The 26,012-nt window shown below is 42.0% G+C and overlaps 2 protein-coding genes and 1 pseudogene across 4 annotated transcripts; 2 read left to right on the top strand and 1 right to left on the bottom strand.

Annotated features, from left to right (window-relative positions):
* Window positions 1–40: 40 nt before the first annotated feature.
* LOC308330063 (transmembrane emp24 domain-containing protein 10-like) lies at window positions 41–2,444 on the bottom strand. Of its 2 annotated transcripts, XM_080784709.1 has the most exons (6): window positions 2,163–2,444; window positions 1,899–2,019; window positions 1,619–1,692; window positions 1,272–1,398; window positions 525–675; window positions 41–190 (listed from the first exon to the last, which is right to left on the bottom strand). In XM_080784709.1, exons 1-5 carry the CDS (start codon window positions 2,349–2,351, stop codon window positions 554–556), a joined length of 633 nt encoding a protein of 210 aa, XP_080640835.1. In that variant the 5' UTR covers window positions 2,352–2,444; the 3' UTR covers window positions 41–190; window positions 525–553. The 2 variants fall into 2 exon arrangements, with proteins under 2 accessions (XP_080640835.1, XP_080640834.1); XM_080784708.1 differs by having other exon boundaries at window positions 41–675; window positions 2,163–2,441.
* Window positions 2,445–3,108: 664 nt separating this feature from the next.
* Window positions 3,109–6,096, top strand: LOC308329528 (protein c-Fos-like; annotated as a pseudogene). The gene is made up of 4 exons (XR_013966236.1): window positions 3,109–3,385; window positions 4,004–4,234; window positions 4,581–4,688; window positions 4,797–6,096. The product of XR_013966236.1 is annotated as a protein c-Fos-like (transcript).
* Window positions 6,097–6,956: 860 nt separating this feature from the next.
* LOC308329258 (jun dimerization protein 2-like) lies at window positions 6,957–13,629 on the top strand. Its single transcript, XM_080783471.1, has 4 exons — window positions 6,957–7,105; window positions 9,820–10,037; window positions 10,420–10,524; window positions 12,223–13,629. Exons 1-4 carry the CDS (start codon window positions 7,015–7,017, stop codon window positions 12,406–12,408), a joined length of 600 nt encoding a protein of 199 aa, XP_080639597.1. The 5' UTR covers window positions 6,957–7,014; the 3' UTR covers window positions 12,409–13,629.
* The last annotated feature ends 12,383 nt before the right edge of the window (window positions 13,630–26,012 follow it).

Below are 26,012 nucleotides of genomic sequence, written 5' to 3'. Positions count from 1 at the left end.
CTACTTTCCTTGTGATTTAGACAACTCAGACTGGCACATATTTAGGAATATTTTTTAATCAATGTGAATCTTATTTTACACTTATAACTGGAAATTATTTAAGTATTGACAAACTTGGTAGATATACAAAATTACATATTCTTGCCATTGTACAACAGGAGAATTGTCACTGTGTTCAGCATACACTTGCCTTTAAGTAAAAAAAGAAAAAGCATTAATTAAATAATAGTACAACTGCACTGGAATAAAACGGGCAACCATTGCAACAAATTACATTGGTGGTTTTCTTTTTTTAACCACTTAAAATGCATTTCAGAAATGGCTAAAATAGCTAATTTACAAGCTCACGTGTTGCATTGCTACACATCCTGAGCCTGTAGATTAGCTATTTTCACTATTTATTTAATTTGTACAAATAATTATCACATGCCATAAATAGGGACACCAGGTTGAAAGTTGTTAAAGGGGGTGGATGGTCTGAAAAATAGAAAGGTGTGCCTCAAATTGTCCAGTAAAATGTTTACCGAATCTCCAGTCGACTTGGTTATCAATCTCACTCGATCAACTTCTTTGCCTTGAAGAATGTTCTCAGATAGAAAACTTGCCATGTCGCCAGACCAATCAAGCAGCACATAGAGAAGACGCTAAAGTACAGCACTCGAATGTTGGTGGATTCTGTAAGACAGACAGAAATTGACACCTTAATATCAGTAAACCTTGGGCCACCACTAGATGACTGTATAGTGTGTTAACTACATATTTACATCCCCAGTTTGATTCCAAATGAAGACCATGTCTTTCTTTTCCCCCTCTGACCATTTAAGTTGTAGGTTTACATACATAAAACGTATGGGCATTACAATAATTACAGACCCTGGCATTTATCCAGGCGTGAAGTAAGGAACTAGATTAGAACATACTGCAGTAAAGAGTGACTTTCAATTGTTCACAGAATGGCTGGCATTTTTAACCAACTCACCCACACTGGTGGGGAATCACAGCAGTATTGCTGCTTGACGGTAACATTGATACATTCAATTACATTGATGACCACTAGTATTGCTGCTTATTGACCAACGTTGATCCATTCAATTAAATTGATAATCAGAACTTTCTTGTAGTCTGTAAATAAGGGTTGGGTATGAACTATGTAATAAACTACCATCTGGCATTTGCCACTCAGGACCCCTGTGTTCAAGCAACGATGATAATCTACATCTGTTTTTATTTATTATTGAACCTGATGCCATTGGGCATGTTAAGAACCACACCGTTTGTATCTCGCATCTCTTCCTCTCGCTTCTTCATATAGGCAAAGTCATTCACGACCGACTCTGACAAATCCTCAAGACGTCTCAGCTCCACCTCCAGGGGCTTCAGCTTCTCTACTTTTGCAATCTGATAAAGATGTTACAAGAGAAGAGTTTAATTAATTATGCCAGATGTTAATAGATTATAGAATGACCAAAAAGACAGACATGCACAGCCCAGGTGCTGAGTGAGGTCAGTGCAGGATTTCACACACTGTAGGGCTCCAATGATAAAGTGCTGTATTGTATTGCACTGATTTACAGTGCAAGCGTTCTATTTTTTCTATAATTTCTCAATTCGCCCTTACCGCCTCATAGTTCTTGGCCTCCACTCCATGCTTCATGTCCAAATTGACCAGTTGGTCTGGAGGTTTTACTGTGCCTGATGCCAAGAAATTATGTAATTAGTTACAACACAGGAAATTAGTAGGCATACATTCTAGTAGTAGCCTCATCTCTAGTCTCCAATGGGCCACAACACACACAAATAGAAAGTTTATTTTGTGTACATTTGTGAAGTGAACTATACAGTGCCATTTTGAATCACATTAAGTGCTCAAACACAAACAAATATGAAGTTAAACCCACCCATTTGAGATTTACTTTCAAAGCAAACCTCAAACATGTCATAATCCTCTGTTGTAAAGGCAAATTTTCCCTTTGAGGCGCCCTCCTTGGAATACAAAGTGTGGCCAGCCGAATCTGTGATCTGGAGGAGAGAACAGCGGTTTAGTTATCTGGAAACGACAATCTGTTGACATGCACACATAACATGCGCAACGGCGATCCGTTAATAATCCAAGATTTCATTAGGGTACACTGAGATACTGCACTGGGTGAGCGACGTGTTACCTTCAGATTGGTTCTTGTGTCTGGCTGTTCGCTCATTTCGTATTCGCCTGTAACCAGCACGTTTTTGTGGATCTCTTCTTGCACGCATTTCCGAATATTAGCCGGCAGGTAGAATGTGATGGGAAGCGCAAAGTCAAAGAGAAGAAGAGGAATCAAAATCAACACACACATCCTCGACATGTTGTCCATTGCTGTATTGTTGTCAGCAGCAGCAGACGCGTTGGCAGTGTCACACTCGCTGTTTAATACATAGTTCAGTTCCGGGTTGTATCACGTGATTTCACCGCCCACACGAGGATGAGTGGGTGTTGCTTGTCAAAAAGAACAGATCTAGTATTCTACACATAGGCTGTAACTGCCATGCATGCTTTAGTTCGCAAATCTGTTGTTGGGCAAGCGGCAGCGTCGTAAAGCAGACATTAGATTGAACATGCCTGAAGTTAAGATAATATCCCAAATCTGATTGCATGGCACACGAGCAGGTGTGGCGAAATCGCCCTATAAATGCCTTTGCTTACTGTGTTTAGATTTACGAATATTCAGATGCTGACTAATCTGTATTGCTTTATTATAATTTGTATCACTTAAAGCATATTCACTTTTTTAATGTATTATAACTTCATGCGAAATTGTCTGTAGAAGTGAGTGTGCACTTAAACAGGCGTTATAGCAACTATTAATTGGTAGTAGAAACCCTTTGTTTTTCATACGCCCACGTTCATTGTATACTATAGCACACTTCATTTCGAATGAAGCTGACCTGATTGTGCATGGGCTGTCTGTCAGATCTGATCTCAGCAGTTTTGTTAAAGCCAATGGTGTTTGGTCGCGCTGTACACGGCAGAGAATTTCCTAGGAAACTAAAAATGCTTACATCTCAGGATGAAGGCCTATTTTTTGATATTTCTGTATTTCATTCATGCGATGATGCGACACCCCCCTGCAGATGGTACAGCCTCGGTTCATTCATAAAATTCTAGCAGAGTATAAAAGGAGGGGCTTGCATTCTTGTCATCCAGTTACCAGGTATATACCTGGAGAAAGACCCTCATAATTTTGTTTAACAAAAGAGGAGGATAGCATTATTCCTTTAGTACCCCAAAAACCTGACGCCTGACATGGATACAGACTCCACCTGCAGTATTGAATCTCCTGTCGGGGACTCTTGCCAGCAGACTCCAGACGCAAGCTCACCAGCGTCCTCCTCGGAGAGCAATGCAAAGGTATGGATGGCTTGGAATCTTGGATCATTATAATAAAATATCAATGAGAGATACAAATCGATGTAGCACATGGGGGCTGTTTTTGTCTTAAATTAACGCGGAATAACAAATGCTATATATCTTGAAAGTGGGAATACGCAATTCGATTAAATGACAATGTCCTAGTTTTTACCCAATCTAAATGTTATTGTTTGATTATTGGATGATTGATTCGGACAGACGTAAGGGGGAAATGTCGGCTCGGATTGTTGTGATTTCAGCGTCCTGGGACCAAACAGGAGCGTGTCGAACTGTCGATGCAGCGGTTCATTGAGAAAAATAAATCCATTCAGGAGACTCCACAGCATCTCTGCGTCAGTGTTGACGTCAGAAACTATGATAAAGTCAAATATTGATCCGGAGAAAGCTATTTTGGGATGGATGTATTTTTAAGCTATCCATATAGCCTATACACCATGTCTTTCCTGTAAGTTGTGATTTACATATTAGCAGGTTGATTCATGGGTCATTATCGTATAGGATTTATATGAGCGCACTATTGTGGAGCAACAGTTTGGTGATTAAATGATCCGTGATATATATATACTGTATATATATATATTGTATTTATTTTTTCAGGACCTCTGCCAAGATATTATGAACATACAGGACGCCCCTTTTGTCCCAACGGTTACTGCGATTTCCTCCACCCCAGATTTCCAGTGGATGGTCCAGCCTACCATCATTACATCTGTCTCCCCGTCTGTGGGCAGCAAACAAGCCAATGAAGCACAGAGCAGTCACCAGGCAACACCCAAAGCAGGCGGGAGCAAGGGCAGAAATACTGCCAGGAAAGGGAAAGCAGAGCAGGTAGGTTATAATATAGCTCACACATCATGAAGCATTTAGCTTGCTGTAGCCACAGAGCACATTTACATGCAGTATGTTATAGTCTCAGTTTGATGTGTACAGTGGCACTTTCCTGTGCATGCTCCTCAGGAGCTGTTTGCTGGTGGTGTGCCTTCCTCACAGGCAGTCAATTTGTATTCAGGTCACAGCAAGTCTGCAACAATGGTCTATTTTTAGACGCATTGCAGAGAAAGATGCTTTTGCCACTCTTCAAAGGGTGAATTGGCAGCGAATGTGGTGGACCAACAGATACAAAATGGCCAGATCTATCAAGGTAATGACTGGATGCTTTTCCTAAACCTCCCAGCTCTCTCCAGAGGAGGAGGATAAGAAGAGAATAAGGAGAGAGAGGAATAAAATGGCTGCAGCCAAGTGTCGCAACCGACGGAGAGAGCTCACCGATACACTGCAGGCTGTAAGTAAACAAAGCTGTTTGTTCAGCTGTTATTTGTCATTTCATATTATTGAACTGTACTAGCTATACTTCCTTTTTGGCTAAATTTGGATACTAATCTTTTTGAAGGAGACAGACGAGCTTGAGTCGGAAAGGGCAGCCCTTCAGACAGAAATAGCCAACCTCCTTAAAGAGAAAGAGAGGCTCGAGTATGTCCTCGCTACACACAAACCTGTGTGTCAAATCCCAGAAGAGCTGGAGTCCATGTTCCAGGATCCCACTGGGTCCCCAGAGCTTCAGCCTAATCAAGATGATGACAAGCCTCCAGATGATGGCACCCAGGAAGCCCCGTCACTCCAGGACATGGACATCCCCAGCGACCCGTCCATGGCCATCTCTGGGAACTCAAACATCTTGCTGTGTGCCAGTGCCGAAATCAACATCTGCGACCTCGAACCGTCTTTGGACATGAAGGAGGGTTTGCTGGACAATCTGATAGCCAGTGTGGAGGAGAGAACCCCCATGGAGACAGCCCGGTCTGTCCCAGACATAGACTTGAGCAGCTCTCTCGGGCTTTCGGACTGGGAGACCTTATACAAGTCTGTTTCAGGTGATCTGGAGCCCCTAAGCACTCCTGTGGTCACCTCGACCCCCACCTGTGGCAGTTACTTGTCTGTATTCACATTTTCGTGTTCCGAACTGGACTCCCTTGCAGAGGAATTAGACAGTCATAAAGGTGGCAAGGCTGAATCTGTTGATATCCTCAACTCTCCAACTCTCCTTGCCTTATAATTTACAGAGGGAAGCTATTGGTCTTATCGCTGTGATTTATTTTTCTCTCCGATTCCTATAACTTTGAGATTATATTGATCATATATGCCACACAGTATGCTGTAACACTTCAAGGAATACATTCATGAAATGTCTTGTTTGAGACTACGCAAAGTATAAAGTTTCTCCTGATACATACTGAACGATGTAGCTCAAAGCATGGCAGTTAATTTGACAGATGGGGTTGAAATAAGTTATGGTTTTGATCGCATGCTGAGAAATTCAAATAATTTTCAAAGCTCATATATCTATATATTTGATCTATTATGAGATCTAGGCTGTATTGTGGAATTTAATGTTATAGTATGGTTTTGTGTATTGATGTCAATAACATATTGATATTTGTGGATGTTGTGTTAAAGAACCCATGTTAAGTACATGCATACCTCAATGTCATCGACTGTGGTTTTACCTCATTGTTAAAATGTTTAGAGTTTTCCATGAAAACATCCAGTGCTATATCTATCAAGATGTAATTTATGATGATTTATTTTTTTACCTTTCAGATTTTGACTTATTTGTCAAATTACAACAAAAAACAAAAAAATGTTAAATGAGCATTGATTGCTTATTTATGCTGAATAATCACAATAAAGCATTCTGAGTGATGTATGCATTTGATGCTGGCCTTTGCAATCTCAGTTTCAGTTAAAGGCTTTATTCATTATAGCTTTATTACATTATAGATGGTTTAGAACTTTAGGCAAATGCTGTTTGTTAAACTTGTATAATAGGTGGAGGGACAATGAACCAGCATAGCACCCTCCCTCCATAAAGGTTATTCAAATATTGATCTTTCTTTCAGTATATCCATCTTTATATAGCTTTATAACTATCACCATTTGTCTATTTAGGTAAATAATAACATAGTTATTACCTCGCTTACGAGGGAAAGGTTGCACCAGACCAGGCATTCAGTGGTGGAAGGTAACAAATAATTTTACTCAAATACTGGACTGCAATTTTACTTGAGTATTTAGATGTCTTTATACTGTATTCACTATCTCAGAGGTAAGGTCATCTAGGGGTATAAATTAGGGTCCTTCAGGCATCGCACAAAGAAGTGCATATCTGATTGTGAGCATATAGCTTCATAAAATGTATGTCTATACCTTGGCTTTCAGATCAGATATGAGCATGTACTCACTGTGCACTTTGTGGGCTGCCCCCTTTCCCTTTTTTGGAATCATCAAATTAGGTTAAACAATTTATTATGATGGGATTTTCTGCACAATGAGGCTTGAAACAGTTACTGTAGGTCTAAATACATCTTCACTCCATGTCCTCCAGAGCTGGCACTGGTTCATCATCCTAGACTAGAGTGACATTGTGTGGGTGCGTTTGTTTTGTGTTTCTATGGGAGGAGGAGCGGTAGGACTTCCCTACTTTCTTTCTCTGCCCCCACTTCTTCTTGTACTTTAACATCCCCTCTCTCTTACGTTTGGTTGGCATCACTAACCGAATTTCCGCATTCCCAAATCCTCCCAGGCTGGGATCACATTTTATAAACGCGCTGATGCAACGATTTCCACTTTTTAAAATCTACTCTCGACCTTCTTCATCCGACCAGAAGAGAGGACATCTGTTGCACCTGGGATCAAAGTCAGGTCGGTGACAAAAACTTCAACTGTCTGGCTGCAACTAAAATAGTTGCGATCTTGAGAAAAACCCAGTGCATGTTGGCGCGCCACGGTACGCATGCACGGGTCCCACTGACTGAGCCCCATATTAAAAACAGCACCGATGACCGATCTCTTGTTTTGCATTCAGTGCATTCATCTGATCTGTGTGAATTTTCGGCGTTACAGCAACAACATGCTCTTCTTGATCTTGGAGCATGCTGGAGTGTTGCATTTTCTTTTGTTTGCAAGCTGTTACATGTGCATGACTCACTCACACTATATTCTGTACAAAATGTTCTTATTCCGTGTATGTGTTATGTGTCGTGGTATTTGGAAGTCGCTTTTCAGGATGCGATCAGCCAGCCACGGAGGAGAAAAAAAAGAATCCCCCGAAACAAGAGCCTCTGACGGGTTTATGGCTGCAGATCAGCTCTCGCAGGGAAAGACAGCCCGATCTATACTTCGTCGCTCGCCAGTGTCGCGTGACGAAAATAGCCGATCTACAAGCTCACAACGCGTCGCGGTGCGACGTGTTGAGTGCTTGTATACCGGCTATTTTCAGCGCGCGACACCGGCGCGACACGAAGTATGACTCAAGCATTTAAAGTTACGTAAGATCAGATGAATGCAGCACTGAAGAAAAACTTCCGCTTTGAAATTGACCCATGACTCAAGTCTGGCGCGTTATAATAGTGCTGTTATCCTTATTATAGGACTGTTATGTATCATGTCGTATTGTCGTTGACTCGTTGTCCTTAACTTTTTAAGATAATACTGAGGTGGAAAATTATTTGCTAAGTAGGCTAGGGGAAAATCAAGAATCAGCAAAAAAAAAAGAGAGCGAGAGACATACATTCTTTTAATTTGAATGTTTCATATTTCCTCCCGCCCGGCGCCCGCCACCCCAGTTTGACCAAGTTTTCACTGGGTTTGCTTCACCTTTATTTTGGTGAACTTTAAAAAGACATGTTATTATGTCAGATAATTTTATTCTGTATTATTGATTGATTGAAATATGTATTAACAGTTTGCAGAATTACAGTACATTTCAAGCACAAACTCAAAGACTGTTAACTGTGAGTGAACGACCCAATTAAGCATTACACTTGTTTACAAGAGGGTCCACCTTGTTCAATTCATCAAAACATTTAGAGACGTAGGCAATGAATAGACACTTCTATATAGTCAAAGAACAGGAATGAACAGGAATTCATCATAAGGGAGGTAAAAAGGGAAAAGAAACATATACAGTGAGGGGAAAAATGGGTGGGCGGTGGGGATTCAGATTTGACAGGGGCCAGTTTATTGCAGCCGTCCGTAGGTGCCCTTTGAGAGCAGTTTTGAAGGAGTCAAGGGATTTGCATGTCTTAATGACTGTTGGTAGGGCGTTCCACATTTTGGTGGCGAAAATAATTTAGTCCCTTGTTTGTGCCGAATCTGGGTTGTACATGGTTCGTTGCACTTCTCATGGTGTTGTGGGTGTGGACTTCGTTAACATTAAGGAAGTAGGCTATCTAGACAGGTACATGGGTATCTTGGTGGTGTATTGAATTTTGGCTACTGTTTTACAGCTAAGAGTTATAAGCAATTCAATTAAGTAAAGTAAAAACTAAATCTGACATGAAATCAGGATAAATGACTTTGTTGTGTATCAAGTGATATTTGAAAAACTTGAACTGTAGCACAAGCGTCCGAATGGTTAATAATAATAACCTAATACTACTACAAATCATAATAGTTTATTTTATTTTATTTTTTACAAAACAGGAAACATAATTTATTCCTATATCCTGTTTACCTCTTAGTTTTCACACATTTCTCACTGTCTCTGGTCTGACTCTTGGACCTCTTGGTTATAAGGAATTAGTGTCTTGAAATTAGGGCATTTCACAGCTAAAGTAGGCCAATGTGTGTAAGTTTAAGCAGGTGCTATAAACCCTGTAATTAATAATTGTGTGTAGGTTTGAGCCGAGCCCGTTGAACTGAACTCTAACTCAATTCTATAACCATAGCATGAACTTTGTTAGTAATTTCTTGGTATTAAATATGGCATATTATGCTTTGGAACCATTATCCTTTATTCCAGCAGCCACATTCCCCTTCCCTGACATGAAGAGCCGGCCTCACAGGGAGGAAAACATGGGTGACGGTTGTTTCTTGGCAAGGACCATGCTTTAGCCCTCTATGGGATAGGGGAATTTGTCTGAGTGTACTTTTGTGCAGTGCTGTACATCTCTGTCTGGGCCTCTTTGGGGATAAAAAAAAGGTAAACCTTGCCAAGATCTCTGTAAATGGAAGTATACATCCATTCCAGAAAAAAGAGAGGCAAAAATAATGAAATGGCCTAATGGGAGACAGCCTCTGCCTGCTGCTCCTACAACAGGACAGCGATTCATTAGAGTATATGGCCAGTCCGACTGCCAGGAAGACTGAGTGTACCTTGGAAAGAACCTCCTTTAAGCCCTTTAACAGAGTGAAGTTGAAGGGGACCGATTATACCTGGCTCCAATCCCATGTCTAATCCATGTACATGCATGCTATAGAGATAAAGGTGTACATTAATAGCAATATTGTTCACAGTACAGAACTTTGACAGTGACACGTTAGTCAAAGGAGAGCATGCAGAAACACACCTTTTTGATTTGGCACGTTGCTGGTTTTAAGTGCCTTACTGAAAGTTTCTTCCCATTTTCCTCCAGCTGTGGTCACGACCGAGCCTGACACGATGCCAGGACAAATCCCAGATCCATCAGTAACAGCTGGCTCTCTGCCCAGCCTGGGTCCCCTGGCTGGAATCTCAGCCACTACGTTGACTGACCAGTTCAAATTTGGTGACCTCCAGGAATTTGGGACCATGCTTTCCCCTCTGCACTTCTTGGGCAAGTTGGGGAAGAGACCCCTGGCCATCAAGACAGAGGTGAGGAGTGCTTATTGTAGCTCCCTCTAGTGCGTGCAGCAGAGTATGCCTTGCCTGCACACTGGGGATATAAATCAAGTCTGGGTTAATGGCATGGCTGCAAGATTATAACTGTAAAACAAAAAAAATCACAGTAGATATTAACATTGTTTCTGATGTCAATACCAAATAACATATTTCTTACACAGACAATATGCTATTAAAACTAGGCCTGCTGTGACAGTTATTCTGTTTTATGTGAAAATCTTTGTTGTCAGAGATGTCTGATATGAACCAATAGCACCACATACTGGGCAAAGGGAGAATTGCGACTAACATTTAGTGACATTTTTTATCCAACTTGTATATTACATCTTGTGACTATTTGATTTGTTCTTTTTAGAGAGATGAGGAGGAAGATAGGAGAAAACGAAGGCGAGAGAAAAACAAGGTGGCTGCAGCACGATGTCGAAACAAAAAGAAGGAGAGGACAGACTATCTACAAAAGGTGAGAAATTAATATTTTTGTCTTTCTGCTCCCATTTTGAGTACAACTGTTATCCTCTTTAACCAGCCTTTATTTGCCTGTTGTATTATATCTATGTATTTTTTCCCCGTACCTCCTTGGTCACATCAAATCAAATCAAACTTTATTTGTATAGCACAGCCAAAGCTGACCAAAGTGCTGAACAGAGTAAAACAAGACAGTAGAGCATAGCAATATAAAACAATGAAAAGAGAGACAATAAAATATAAAACAGAGCATACAATAGCACAGAGCAGGAAATCAATATACAGGTAGTGCAGTTAAAGGCTAGGGAGAACAGATGAGTTTTGAGGAGGGATTTAAAAGCCCTGATTGACTCGGCAGAAATATGGAGGGGCAGCATGTTCCAGAGTTTTGGGCCCGCAGCCGCAAAACCACGATCACCCCTGCTCCTCTTACTAGTCGTGAGTTCGACCAGCAGCAGCTTGTCCGCAGACCTTAATGCTCTAGATGGGACGTAGGGCGCAATTAGGTCAGAGAGGTAGGAGGGAGAGAGACCGTGAAGTGATTTAAAAACAAATAAAAGCACCTTAAAATCTATTCTGAACTTAACAGGGAGCCAATGGAGAGAGGCCAGAACTGGGGTGATGTGGTCTCGTTTATATCTATATCTATTCTACCCTTTGAGAGCGGATTCTGCCAGTGCATTTCAATGGGAATGGAGCGGTTTTCTGCCATTTGCAGATTCCTGCAAAAAGACGCTCCATTCCATTCCATTGAAATGTAATGGCAGAATCCGTCCTCATAGGTAGAATAACAGTGAGGTGTGACTGTGCCCTAAAGCTGCAGTCTTTTATGACTTACCCGGGATTCGAAACTTCCAGGTCCAGTCAGATCCCCATGGTCAGTGGATAAATTACACCTATGAGCATTAGGCAACTCTACTCTAAAGATCACCCCCGTGTGAAGTGAGGGGCGCTCGCCGCTAATATATTAAAGTCTAACTCATGTTGATTAGGTGATGTAATGGTGATGTAAAACAAACTGTGCAAAAACAAAAATTAAACGCCATTAACAATAAAGAGACAATTTGACGTAAATGACACATTATGACGTAAATGTTCCCTTCAATTGTCAATGCGTCACAAAACAAACATTGAACCAACTAGAACTGCACTCTAACGAGTGCCTACTTGCTTGTTGCACACAAGTAGGCCATTTAGGCCTACTAGTGCACAAGCAGAGCGCGCAAGTACTGGTGACGTATATGTCGATCAGTGTCGGGTGGATTAAAGGAAATGCCTCTATGTATATGTAATTTGTAAGTTGATTAGCGGTATACTGTGGTTACTTTGCGTATGCGTATGTATCGTAGCAGCATATGACGTCAGGGTATAAATCGTATAACTAGCTCTCAATGATGACGTAATAAAGATGTGAATTAAAGGACCCAATGCCAGGGTGTAATAGGTTTTCGATGGTGACGTAATGACGATATGTTTTAGTGTCGGGAGGATTAAAGGTAATGCCCCTATGTATACATGTATGTAATCTGGCACCACTGCCGTATCTGGCACAAGTAGTCATTACGTCATATGCTGGGACGGTGCATACGCATCGAACATCGTCCTGGGCGAAACTAGTACTTGCGCGCTCTGCTTGCGCAAGTAATTACCTTCAGTTTTGGTTCAATAATTATTTTCCTCTGCCATGTGTTAGGAGTCAGAACGACTAGAGATGATGAACTCTGACCTAAAAGCCCAGATTGAGGAGTTGAAGCACGAGCGACAGCAGTTGATCGTCCTGCTTAACCGCCATCGTCCCACATGTATTGTCAGGACGGACAGCGTCAAAACCCCAGAGAGCGAAGTAAACCCCTTACTGGAACAGCTGGAGGCCAAGTAATGCTTTATTTTTGCTCCATCATTTGATGGCATCACACAACTAATATAAGTATGAATCAGGCTTTAAAGTGCGACAATTCGCCACAGGTTCTGTTTAGAGTCAAGAAACAGCACTTATCTCCAGGTCTTGGCCACAGAGGAGGCCCAGCTACTGTAAGCACTCCAGCCTTGAAACACAGGTCTAAAACCACATGAGATCAGACACTGTACTGGCAGTTGAAAAATGTCATTCTTTCTTTTGCTGTTCAGTGTGGTTCTCATTCAGGGTCACATAACTTCACCCACTGTCAATTTAGCCTGAGTAGTAGGCTGAGTCAACGGGCTATTTCATTCTGATCTTGCGTCACTTTCCGTAGTTGTGGAAAGTGGCAAGCCTGATTTCTATTTTGAATGAACCAATCTGTTCCGGTCTAGAACCCACATACTGTATCCGGTAATTTGCACACACAGACACATAAGATCTAGACATGTCAACCAATAGCAAAGAAGAGTGTGGATGACCCCACTTGACTGTCATTGGCTGCTGTTTTCTAAGTGAGCGCCCTTGTGTGTGAGCAACCACCACATCCACTCAAAAGGACTACAAACCAGTCAATTGATTTCCGTGTGTCATATTCTGCACTGTCCACATTCAGCACGATATGATAGGAATTTTGCCTCGACGGGCAATGGTCATTCACCTGTCGCAGATGTGTGCCTCTATCTCACATCTATCTTTGTTCTGTCTGTGGCCGTCTTTCTGCAGTGGCTTTCAATGGGAACGGAGCGGAAAAGCCTTGTAATGGTAGCAAAGAGCAAAAAAATCCGTTTGCATTGAAAACCATTGCAAAAAGACGGACACAGGTACAGAGTTAGGTGTGACCATACCCTAACTCAGTAAACATACCAAATTTTCAAGCACAATTTATCTAGCCCATAAGCACAGTCACAACTATTATTAGACATACAGTCAGTCAGTCTTTTTTCTTTTGGCCTTTTGTGGTACATTGATTGATCAGTTGTTTTTTGTCTATCTTGAATGACGCAGGCGTCATTTATGCACATACTGTATGTACTGTTTACATTATAGTAGAATTTATTCCTGTTACCATATCTTTGCTCCCATGTTTATGATTTTTTATACTTTTTGTATATGATGTCATATAGTCGTATAAGCTATCACAAGATGTGATGCATTTTGGATTTCTGCAAGAAATAAATGTATATAGTTTCTTTTCTACTTGTTGATGTTGTTGACTGGCTAATTGATTCTATTGACTTTATGCTTAGAAAATGGATGTCACATACAGTGCTGCTTTTGAATTATTTATTTTCACAGGATCAAAGGTTTTATGTTGATTCTAGGCTTAAAATAATTGATATAATATATAATACAATATTTTTTTAAATGTGGGAAAAAAATGAATGGACGATTTTTCAGTGGAACCGCCCGTTTTAACAGCCTGCCTGTGTCCCTTTTGTGCCCATCTCTGTATCTGTCTGTCTGCCTGTGTCTGAAGAGTGCCAAGAATAGTGCAAACTTAACCGACTGTGAAAAGTGGGCTGGTAATCAAAGGGCAGGTGTGTGGGGTTGCCGCTTGCCACCATGGCAATCAATTGGCTGTAGCTACAGGTGAGGGGACTTATTTCTCATTAGGTCCACTAGTCTGGCAGAGCCAGCCTGGCCAGAGCTTTTTGTGGCGGTTCTGGACAACAGTAACTGATCGACTCAATACAAGGCCGGGCACTGCACTGGTGTGGAACACGTGTGTAAGATTTGAAGTCGGTGGGGCGAACGATTCTCGAGTAACGAGTTACGTGGATTTTCAGACCTACAGATGTAGGCCTACACAGTACACACAGAGATACGTGGTGCATTTTATTGTAAGATTAATAGCTAAAACAGTCTACTTAAAACTTCCAAGATGCCAGTAATTGATGTCAAGGAACAAATTGAAAGTACCAGCATCGTAGGGCAGAATGACTCCACGGTCACCACTCTGTACAAGAAGCGATGGGTGATTGTGTTTCTGTTCAGCGCGTACTCTCTGTGCAACGCATTCCAGTGGATCCAGTATGGAATAATCAACAACATATTTATGAAATTCTATGGCGTCAACTCTTTCGCCATAGATTGGTTGTGTATGATATACTTTCCCACCTATATCCCGTTCATTTTTCCTGTCATATGGATTCTTGATAAAAAAGGACTGCGAGTTATTGCGCTTGTGGCGACCGCAGTGAATTGCGCTGGAACATGGATCAAGGTCGCCAGCGTGAGACCCAACATGTTCTGGGTGACGATGCTCGGACAGTTTGCGGGAGCTCTCGCCCAAGTGTTCATCCTTGGGATGCCCTCGCGCATAGCATCGGTCTGGTTTGGCTCGGAGGAGGTGTCCACTGCTTGTTCCATTGGAGTCATGGGGAATCAGGTGAGGTTATAATGATACATCCACATTTAAGACATTGGATCCACGATTCCACGTTTATTTGGCTATGTGAAGTAAGAAATGAATTCAGGCATTCGTTGACCGATTTTGAAGTATATACGCATGTGGACGTCTTGTTGGCTTTATGCGCCCGGCTTTACGCACGCATGCCATAGTTTGTGAGAAACGTATGCGTATATCAAATAATTTGAAATGGGTAAATTGCTATAGGCCTAAGTGTTCTTAAAACACAAATATATATGACTGAGTAAATGGGTAAAACCATTGAAACGGTGATGGCCAATCTTGACTGACTGAGGTTTTGCAGGTTGCGACCTCGCAACTATTATTCAATGTAGGCCTAATAATAGCCGTAGTAAAAATGTAGCCTACTATTTCCAGTGAATATCCTATGCATATACTTTCATCACCAATTCATATTTGGATATCCTATGTATGTATCTATCTACAGTCTATCAGCAGTGCACTAATTAGGTACAGTGTCAGCCGGATTTCAACAGTGGCTGTGGATAATGTCTGTATACTGTAGAACCTATAAACGGTGCATAATAACTTAAGACAATATACCAACAATGAATGCGTGTCTCACAACAATACCCTTAATATTGAGAGGCATGATGTCATGTGTCTGTCATGGATCAGCTGGCTGAATGTACAGTATATATGTCCCCACTACTAGCTAGGTTAGGGTCCTGCATGCTTCCTCTTTATCCTCCCCTCTAGTCTGTCCAGTTTAACTCCAACTATGAGCTATAGCCTTCCTTACCATCCCTTGTGTTGACCACCTCTCCCAACAAGCCCCTGCAAAGAAGAGGACACATGTGGCTATTGCAGACCGGTAGAACATAATGCAGCATGCCTGTTGCACAAATTGAAGAAACAAGGATTGAATTGCATAGAATAGATATAGATTTTTTTTTATTATATAAAAAAATATATAAGCCATATAATCTATTATAGGCCTACTCTAAAAGTGCAATAAGAAAGTGAGTAGCCTACTACGGGATGGCAGGCTGTAGCCAAAAGGAAGGGAGGGGAAATACTGGCATAACACAACCAGGTGCCCTGCACACACACACACACACACACACACACACACACACACACACACACACACACACACACACACACACACACCTTAAGAGGAAAAGCTTAAAGATGGAGTGACATAGTTTTGTATTTTTCTGTTTTGTATGTGTCTATATGCAAAAGAAACAAGGTTATATTCACTGTAATAGGACATACAACAGCGTATAATGAGTTTAAATACTTTTTGGGGGAAATACAATAATTGTTACAAAGAATAAACCATGTGTAAAAGTAAGTTGCACTAATAATGGCCACCAAATACTAAAGTTGAAATAAATCGTATCAATAAAACCCAAACAAAAACAGCAGTGGTAGTATCTACAAAATAAATGTATGTACACATTACATTAGAGTCTAGAAGCAGCACTTATCTCCAGGTCACAGAGTAGGCCAACCACATGAGATTGGACACTGTACTGGCAGTTGAAGAAATGTCTTTCTTTCTTTTGCTGTTCAGTGTGGTTGCCACTCAGGGTCTGGGTCACATAACCCACTGTCAATAGTAGCCTGGGTCAACGGGCTATGGGCACGGTCACACATGTGCGAACAAAATATCCTCCTCCTGTTCACTTTCGTTCTAATCTCGCATCACTTTCCGCAGTAGTTGTGGAAAGCCTGATTTTCTATTTTGAATTAACCAATCTGATCCGATCTAGATTAGAACCCACCTACTGTATCCGGTCATTTGCACACACGCATACCACAGACGCATATGACCTAGACCTGTAAACCAATAGATAAGAAGTACCGTATGTGGATGACCCTACTTGACTGTCATTGGCTGCTGTTTTCTAAGTGAGTGCTCTGTGTGTGACCAACCAACACATCCACTCAAAAGAACTACAAACCAGTCAATTGATTTCCATGTGTGTCATATGCTGCACTGTCCACATTCAGCACAATATGATAGGAATTTTGCCTCGACAGGCAATGGTCACTCACCTGTCGCACATGTGTGACCTGACCATGTCCTAAGGGTGCAGTCAATCTAACTTTGTTCTGTCTGTGGCCGTCTTTCTGCAGTGGTTTTCAATGGGAACAGAGTGGAAAGCCGTGCAATGGTAGCAAAGCCCAAAACACTCCATTGAAAACCATTGCAAAAATAAATGTACCAAATTCTCATGCACAAGACATAGGCATAGTCACTCACAACTATTCTGTGGCCTTTTGTGGTACATTGATTGATCGGTAGTTTACATTTACATTATAATTTTGTTGAATTTCCATATCTATGCTCCCTTATGTTATAATAACGTTTTGTATATGATGTCATATACAGTAGGCGTATATGTTGCATTTTGTATTTTTGCAAGAAATAAATGTTTAGTTTAGTTTCTTTTCGACTTGAAGAAGGTTGTTGAGTGACTTTTGTGATAATAGAATTGACTAGTGGTCAATAGCAGCATTGGCCAATTGATTCTATTCATGCTTATAGAAAATGGATTTCACGTGCAGTGCTGCTACAATAATAGAGTCAAGATTGTAGCAGTTTAACCTTCCCTCCACACTGGGAGGGTGGGATAAGTGTTGACTCTTGAGTCATACAAATATTGATATTGTTCCTCTTTGCTGAAGTGCAGGCCAACAGTGTCATTAGACCAGAAAAACAGGAGTAACCAGGATCAAGCGATAAAAAGGTGACTATAGTCAAAAGTATATAAACGTTCAAGCCATAGAAAAAACAGATGATCCGGGCACTCAGGTAAAAGGAGGAAACTGCTATCAAGTGATCCACTGGGAAGGTAACTAAACGAAAGTGATACAACTTGATTTGAAGTCATGGACATTATTGTGGTTAATTTTTCAGTCTGCAAAACAACCAGTTTAATTAATAGACTACTGTAGACTTTTAAAAAAAAAAGTACCTACAAATTTCAAGATGCCAGATAACCCTGACGTTGAGCACAAGGATGTCAAGAATGGTTTGGAATTGGGACCAAAAGAGGCTAAGAATGACTCCCAGGTCACCACTGACTCCACGCCGTCCACGGTCACCGCACGTCTGTACAAGAGGCGATGGATGATTGTGTTTCTGTTCTGCGCATACTCTATGTGCAACGCATTCCAGTGGAACCAGTATGGAATAATCAACAACATCTTTATGAAATTCTATGGCGTCAGCTCTTTCACCATAGATTGGTTGATGATGATATACATGCTCACCTATATCCCGTTCATTTTTCCTGTCATGTGGATTCTCGATAAAAAAGGACTGCGAGTTATTGCGCTTGTGGCGACCGGAGTGAATTGCGCTGGAACATGGATCAAGGTCGCCAGCGTGAGACCCAACCTGTTCTGGGTGACGATGCTCGGACAGTTTGCGGGATCTCTCTCCCAAGTGTTCATCCTTGGGATGCCCTCGATCATAGCATCAACCTGGTTTGGCTCGGAGGAGGTGTCCACTGCTTGTTCCATTGGAGTTATGGGGAATCAGGTGAGGTTATAATGATGCATTCACATTTAAGACCGACATCCGTCATTGTGATCCACGTTTTATTAATTGAAGTAAGAAATTAATACAGGCATTCAATGCTGCTGTTCCCCTAGTTACAAAACTCCAGAACAAAAACCAAGAGCATTAAGTGTATGCAAAAAGAAATTGGCATTGTAGAGTAGTGTCTTTTTTTCCAAAGATTTGTTTATTGACAATGCAAACATTATCGACAGATTACAGAATCAGATTTTACGGGGGCCAGTTTCGAATTGCAGCCGTCCATAGGTGCCCTTTGAGAGCGGTTTTGAAGGAGTCAAGGGATTCGCATGTTGGTAGGGCGCTCCACATTTTGGTGGCATAGGAGCGAAAATAATTTAGTCCCTTGTTTGTGCCGAATCTGGGTTGTACATGGTTCGTTGCACTCCTTCTGGTGTTGCGGGTGTGGACTTCGTTAACATTAAGGAAGTATCTAGACAGGTACATGGGTATCTTGGTCGTGTATCGAATCTTGTGGACCTGACCCATTGCAAGATGCTGTACTCTGTCGTCAACCGTAAGCCATTCCTGCCTGTCAAAGTGGGCAGGAGTGAGGTGGGTTCGGGGGGTGAGGCCAAGTAGGAGCCTGACCAGTTTGTTTTGGGAAGTCTGGAGCCTAGTTTTAAGGGCCTTTGAGGTGCTGTGGTACCAGGAGGTGCATGCATAGTCAAAGAAACCTTGTATGAGGGCTCCTGTTATGGTCTTCAAGGTGTTTTTGTTTACCAGTGAGGAGATCCTGTAAAGGAATCTTGTTCTTTGGTTGACTTTTTTGATTACGTTGGTGGCCATTTTATCACCGGAAAGATTAGCCTCCAGGATGGAGATGGAGGCTGACTTCACTGACTATGAAAAGTGGACTGCATGGTTAAGTAATCAAAGGCCAGGTGTGTGTGGGGATGCCATGGCAATCAATTGGCTGTACAGGTCAGGGGACTTAGGCTCATTAGGTCCACTAGTCTGGCACAGGTCTGGCAGAGCCTGGCCAGAGCTTTTTGTGGTGCTTCTGGACAACAGTAACTGATCGACACAAGGCCGGGCACTGCACTCCAACTTTTTTTAATAACGTTTTGTGTCATATACAGTAGGCGTATATGTTGCATTTTGTATTTTTGCAAGAAATAAATGTTTAGTTTAGTTTATTTTATTTTCGAAGAAGGTTGTTGAGTGACTTTTGTGATAATATAATTGACTAGTGGTCAATAGCAGCATTGGCCAATTTATTCTATTCATGCTTTTAGAAAATGGATTTCACATGCAGTGCTGCTACAATAATACAGTCAAGATTAAATATTGTATAGCAGTTTAACCTAAAATCTTGAGTCATACAAATATTGAATTGTTCCTCTTTGCTGTAGGTCAACAGTGACATTAGACCAGAAAAACAGGAGTAACCAGGTACAGTAAGGGATAAAAAAGGGTGACTATGGCAAAGTATATAAAAGGTGCTCACATGGATCAGACGTGATCAAGCTATAGAAAAAACGGATGATCCGGACACTCAAAGGTAAAAGGAGGACACTGCTGTCAAGTGATCCACTGGGAAGGTAACTAAATGAAAGTGATACAACTTGATTTGAAGTCTGGACATTATTGCGGTAAATTTTTCAGTCTGCTAAACAACCATTTTTCCCCCTCAATTTGGTTAATTAATAGACTACCTTTAAAAAAAAGTACCGGTACCTAAGATTTTCAAGATGCCAGATAACGCTGACGTTGAGCACAAGGATGTCAAGACTGGTTTGGAATTGGGACCAAAAGAGGCTAAGAATGACTCCCAGGTCACCACTGACTCCACGGTCACCGTGCGTCTGTACAAGAGGCGATGGGTGATTGTGTTTCTGTTCAGCGCATACTATATGTGCAACGCATTCCAGTGGAACCAGTATGGAATAATCAACAACATCTTTATGAAATTCTATGGCGTCAGCTCTTTCACCATAGATTGGTTGTCTATGATATACATGCTCACCTATATCCCGTTCATTTTTCCTGTCATGTGGATTCTTGATAAAAAAGGACTGCGAGTTATTGCGATTGTGGCGACCGGAGTGAATTGCGCCGGAACATGGATCAAGGTCGCCAGCGTGAGACCCAACATGTTCTGGGTGACGATGCTCGGACAGTTTATGGCTGCTCTCGCCCAAGTGTTCATCCTTGGGATGCCCTCGATCATAGCATCAACCTGGTTTGGCTCGGAGGAGGTGTCCACTGCTTGTGCCATTGGAGTTATGGGGGATCAGGTGAGGTTATAATGATGCATTCACATTTAAGACAGACATCCGTCATTGGGATCCACGTTTAATTAATTGAAGTAAGAAATGAATACAGGCATTCGTTGCTGCTGTTCCCCTAGTTACAAAACTCCAGAACAAAAACCAAGAGCATTAAGTGTATGCGGAAAGCAATTGTCTGTCGGATAGCAGCAGGGACATGGCCCCTTATGGGCCTGGAGGTTATACGAATACAACAGGATCTCGTCATCATGACATGGGCTGCATGTTCACCTCTCCCCTCTATTCCTGTTAAAAAGCTCCAAGCAAAGGTCTCCCTTCCACACTCCTCCAACCTTGCCTAGACATGTATATTCCCCATAAGCGTGCCACGCTCAGAATCTGGAGGCTGGAGCTTATCAAATCTGTACAGGGGAGAGAGACAACCCAGGACTCCCTCTATTTACAGCTCCCTCTCACCCCAACTCCCCTCTATCCACCTGGAGTGGGCCACCTCACCCCTCCCAACAGTTCTGACCCCCTCACTGACCTTCACAACAGCACCCACCCCTCACCTCCAGATGTAGCATGCCCTATAGGTGACCTTGACTTCTGAGGCAATTGGCATTGTGGAGTAGTGTTTTTCTTTTTATTTGTTTTGTTTCTTGACAATTCAAACATTATCGACAGATTACAGAATTACAGACAAACTGAAAAACAAAAACAGCAAAAAGAAAAACAAAATTACAGAATCTTTTTTTTCTTCTTTTTGTAAGAAGACAAACTGAAAAACAAATGGCAACAGGAAAAACAACAGTTTTTGAAAAATGCAGTTCTGAAAAATGTAGTTCTGAAAAATGCAGTTCTGAAAAATGTTTACTTGTGATAGATGCAAATAGATCTGTGACCCAAAATGTGTCTCAGCCCATTGTTTGGCAAACACCAACAAACAAACTGTTCTAGAGGAGATGAATTTCATTATTTTATTTATTTATGTCTTGTCTTGCTAGACACGTTTATACTTCCCTCACATTTTGAATTTACTTTTGTGATAACATTTCCATCTAGTGGCCAATAGCAGAATTGTCTAATTGATTATGTATATGCGTGCGCGCGCGCGTGTGTGTGTGGTCCTATTAACAGAGGGGATTCCAAGCACTCTTGTGTTGCCGACTAAATACGAAGTGTGTGTGTGTGTGTGTGTGTGTGTGTGTGTGTGTGTGTGTGTGTGTGTGTGTGTGTGTGTGTGTGTGTGTGTGTGTGTGTGTGTGTGTGTGTGTGTGTGTGTGTGTGTGTGTGTGTGTGTGCGTGCGTGTGTGTGTGTGTGCGCCCCCCCCCCCCCCCCCGTGGGGCATTTTACGAACGGAACGGCAATAAGTGACTGAAAGAATAGGCCTATTAAATTCACACAACAGTGCACACATTATTGAATACCCCCCCCCCCCCTCAATCCCTTTTCTTTGCAAAGCCTTTGAGTTAACTCCCTGTGTCAGTGGCAGTGCCGGTGCTTTTCTTATCATTGGTTCAACTTCCAGTTGGGTGGAGTTAGAGTTTGGACACCACGCACGCAGTGATATAATACGATATTTCTCATTTCGGACACAGCAGTGACAGTACAAATATAAAAATCATGGTGGAATGATTGCTACAGTTGAGACGTTTTTGTTCGAGTAGGCCTATATTGTCACGCACTTGAGCAAACAATATAAATATTTGTAGGCATCAGGAGAGGCGAGAGGGGGTCTCAGAACAGAAGTGAAACATTCCTATTGCTGCCATGCCAAGTGATCGACTGGGAAGGTAACTAAACGAAAGTGATATAACTTGATTGAAGTCGCTGAAATTATTGCGGTCATTTCTTCAGTCTGCTAAGCAACCCCGCTCAATTTGGTTAATTAATCGCTTAAAAACGGTCTACCTAACCTACAACTTCCAAGATGCCAGATAACCCCGACGTTGAGGACAAGGATGCCGAGAATGGTTTGGATTTGGGACCAAAAGCTTCAATAGATGATGTCAAAGAACAAATTGAAAGTACCAGCATCACAGAGGCTAAGAATGACTCCCAGGTCACTGCTGACACCACGCGTCTGTACAAGAGGCGATGGATGATTGTGCTTCTGTTCAGCGCGTACTCTCTGTGCAACGCATTCCAGTGGATCCAGTATGGAATAATTAACAACATATTTATGAAATTCTATGGCGTCAACTCTTTCGCCATAGATTGGATGTCTATGATATACATGCTCACCTATATCCCGTTCATTTTTCCTGTCACGTGGATTCTCGATAAAAAAGGACTACGAGTTATTGCGCTTGTGGCGACCGGAGTGAATTGCGCTGGAACATGGATCAAGGTCGCCAGCGTGAGACCCAACCTGTTCTGGGTGACGATGCTCGGACAGTTTGCGGGATCTCTCTCCCAAGTGTTCATCCTTGGGATGCCCTCGCACATAGCATCGGTCTGGTTTGGCTCGGAGGAGGTGTCCACTGCTTGTTCCATTGGAGTTTTTGGGAATCAGGTGAGGTTATAATGAATGAATCAATGATACATCCACATTTAACTCATCCATCATTGGGATTCGTTGACCGATCGCATTCTGAAGTCAAATACAGATGTAGCCCTGGTTCTTGACTCTCGTATTAATTATCATGGCAGTCATGTATCGGGGCTAATACAGATGGTTCACGTGCCTTTTACGCATCGCGCATCTGGCATTACGCACACCATTGCCATCGCTTTTAATGTGTGAGAGTGAGACTACAAGTTTATTCCTCTAGGCTCTTATAAAATTATTTGAAATGGGTAAATTGCTCAATTGTTCTTAAATCAATGTTGCTTTATCACGAGATTAACATTGACTTGATAGATGGATGGATGGATGGATGGATAGATAGATAGGCCTACTTTATTGATCCCCGAGGCCGAGGGGAAATCCATAATTATGATCCATCGGTCATACTATAAGGTTAAGAACACTGCATCACAAAAAGAGGGGGCACGGTTTAAAAATGACAATGGGATGTGGGTAAAACGATTAAAGGTGATGGTCATTCTCAGTATAGCTACAAACCTGCAGTAGCCTAATGATAAGATAATACAACGTTATTGGTCCCTGTGTAGCAGCAACAACACAAAGAGTGGAACAGAGAGATAAAACCAAATGAATAAAACATCTGCACTTTGTTTGCATATGTATACCATTATTATCTATATCTATTTTCATTGCAAAGCCTAATTATGTGTATAGCAGTGGCTCAGAGCCTCTGCCTGATGGCCTCAAAAGTCTAATATCTCCCCAAGTCCATAGGGATATCCCTTTGGTTGGTCTAGTCACTCTAGTGGTTAAGATGTTGGACTTTCACGCGGGAGGCCCGAGTTCGAATCCCGGGCGTCACATATGCATGAATATACTTGACTGTCCTATGCCTGAATTTGTGTATCGCCAATGAATATTTGAATATCCTATTTGTATAATGTAGCTATACAGTATCAACCGTGCATGAGACTGCAGGGTACAGTGTCAGATAGATTTCAACAGTGGCTATATGGATAATGTATGTAGAGTCTGACTATAAACAGTGCATAATAATTGTTGTGATCTCTCATTGGACCCTCGTCTGGTTCTAACAGACGGGTAGTATGTGCAGGCTGGGTGGTGTGTGATAATCCGGTTGAAGTATTCCTTTGGTACGGCGACTGCGGCAGCGGGCCCAGGAGAACAATAACGCGACACAAGACAGTATCACACTACGGTTCACAAAGTTTATTACACAACAGGAAACATAATAGTGTTGGATCATAATGACGTGACATTGTTGACAATAAGATATACATAAAAACGTGACATGATAATGACCAATGCAGCAGGGCTGACCGTGCTGACGCTGAGATGTCTCTCGTAGCCTATCCATAAAGTAGGCTATAAGTACAGGCAGTACACAATACATATCAAGTACACTGTATCTCAAGTTCCAGTACACAGACTAAGATGTACTGTACATGGACTCATTATAACAATAATTATGGTAGATGTAGACAATCTAATGAATATTTGTCTCACAACAGTTAACTGTATATCATATGGTTCAGGAGGCTGAATATCCCGCTGTGATGTGCCCAATAGCTCCCCATTGTGGGGCTCAGGGGTAGAGTGCCTGGATGGGAACCGCAAGGTTGCCAGTTCGAACCCGGGCTCCCCCAGAGTTACTGTCGAAGTGTCCTTGAGCAAGACACTGAACCCCTAATTGCTCCCGATGTGCTAGTTGGTGCCTTGCATGGTTTCCGCTGCCATCGGTGTGTGACTGGGTGAATGTAATGCACAATCTATGTAAATTTACCATTTACCCATAGAGCAGATGTGATGGGTTCATCAGGATAGGGCCCTGCTTCTCCCTTATCCTCTCCTCCGCAACCACCTCCACTCCAGTCTGTTTCTGTCCAGTTCAACTCTAACTATGTGGAGCTATATCCTTCCTCGCCTTCCGTTGTGTTGACCTCCCAGAGGGAGCAAGGTGGACCCTCTTGTAAACAAGTGTAATGCTTTATTGGGTCGTCCACTCACAGTTAACAGTTTTTTTTATTGAGTTGGGCTTCAATTGTACTGTAATTCTGCAAACTGTTAAATACTTCAATCAATCAATCAATCTCAATCAGGTGTTGGCGGAGGTCACCTCCCCCAACAAGCCACCGCAAAGTAGATGACACTGGAAACTGAGAATCCTCAGGAAGAACAGCTTGCTCTGCCCCTTCCTGTAGAACAATGCTTCCCAAAGTGGCGTCCGGGGACCCCCAGGGGTCTTTGAGGGAGTTCCAGGGGGTCCCCAGCTAAATGATAGTTTGGAACCAAAATTGACCCGTATGGGTTTGTAACTCTGAGAGTGTACAAATGGAACCAAATGGAGCCTAACAGGTCCATTTGGTTCCATTTGTACACTCTCAGAGTTAAATTAACATTGATTTTACAATATAAATTGGGGGTCCCAGAGATAGAAAATTAAATGGGGGTCCGTAGACTAATGCATGTCAAACTGCAGGGGGTCCTTGAATTTAAACAGGTTGAGAATCACTGCTAGAGCCTTCTCTCATGCGGGTCCTTGGCATATCTTTTCAAATGGGGGTCCGTGGGCTAATTAGTGTCAATTTGGGGGTCCTTGACAGCATGAAAAAGTTTGGAAACCACTGCTATAGAGGGCCTCAGTGTTGTAAGTCCACAGTCCAGTTTATTGTTCATGTGTAGCTGAAAGATAAGAAATCTGAGTGAGGCTATTAAAATAGCCAAAAAGACCAGATACCTCAACCTTATAAATCTTCACTGGAAAAGTGAGAACCCAAAGTATCAAAAACCCAAAAGAGGAACTCTAGTGAAACTTAGAGTAGTGCAAAAGACCTGAAAGGATTTTGACA

This window comes from Protomyctophum bolini (assembly GCF_963924005.1).
Source record: "Protomyctophum bolini genome assembly, chromosome: 15".
Lineage (NCBI taxonomy): Eukaryota > Metazoa > Chordata > Actinopteri > Myctophiformes > Myctophidae > Protomyctophum > Protomyctophum bolini.
The sequence above is the reverse complement of the archived record's forward strand: the minus strand, read 5'-3'. Positions and strand labels throughout refer to the sequence as shown.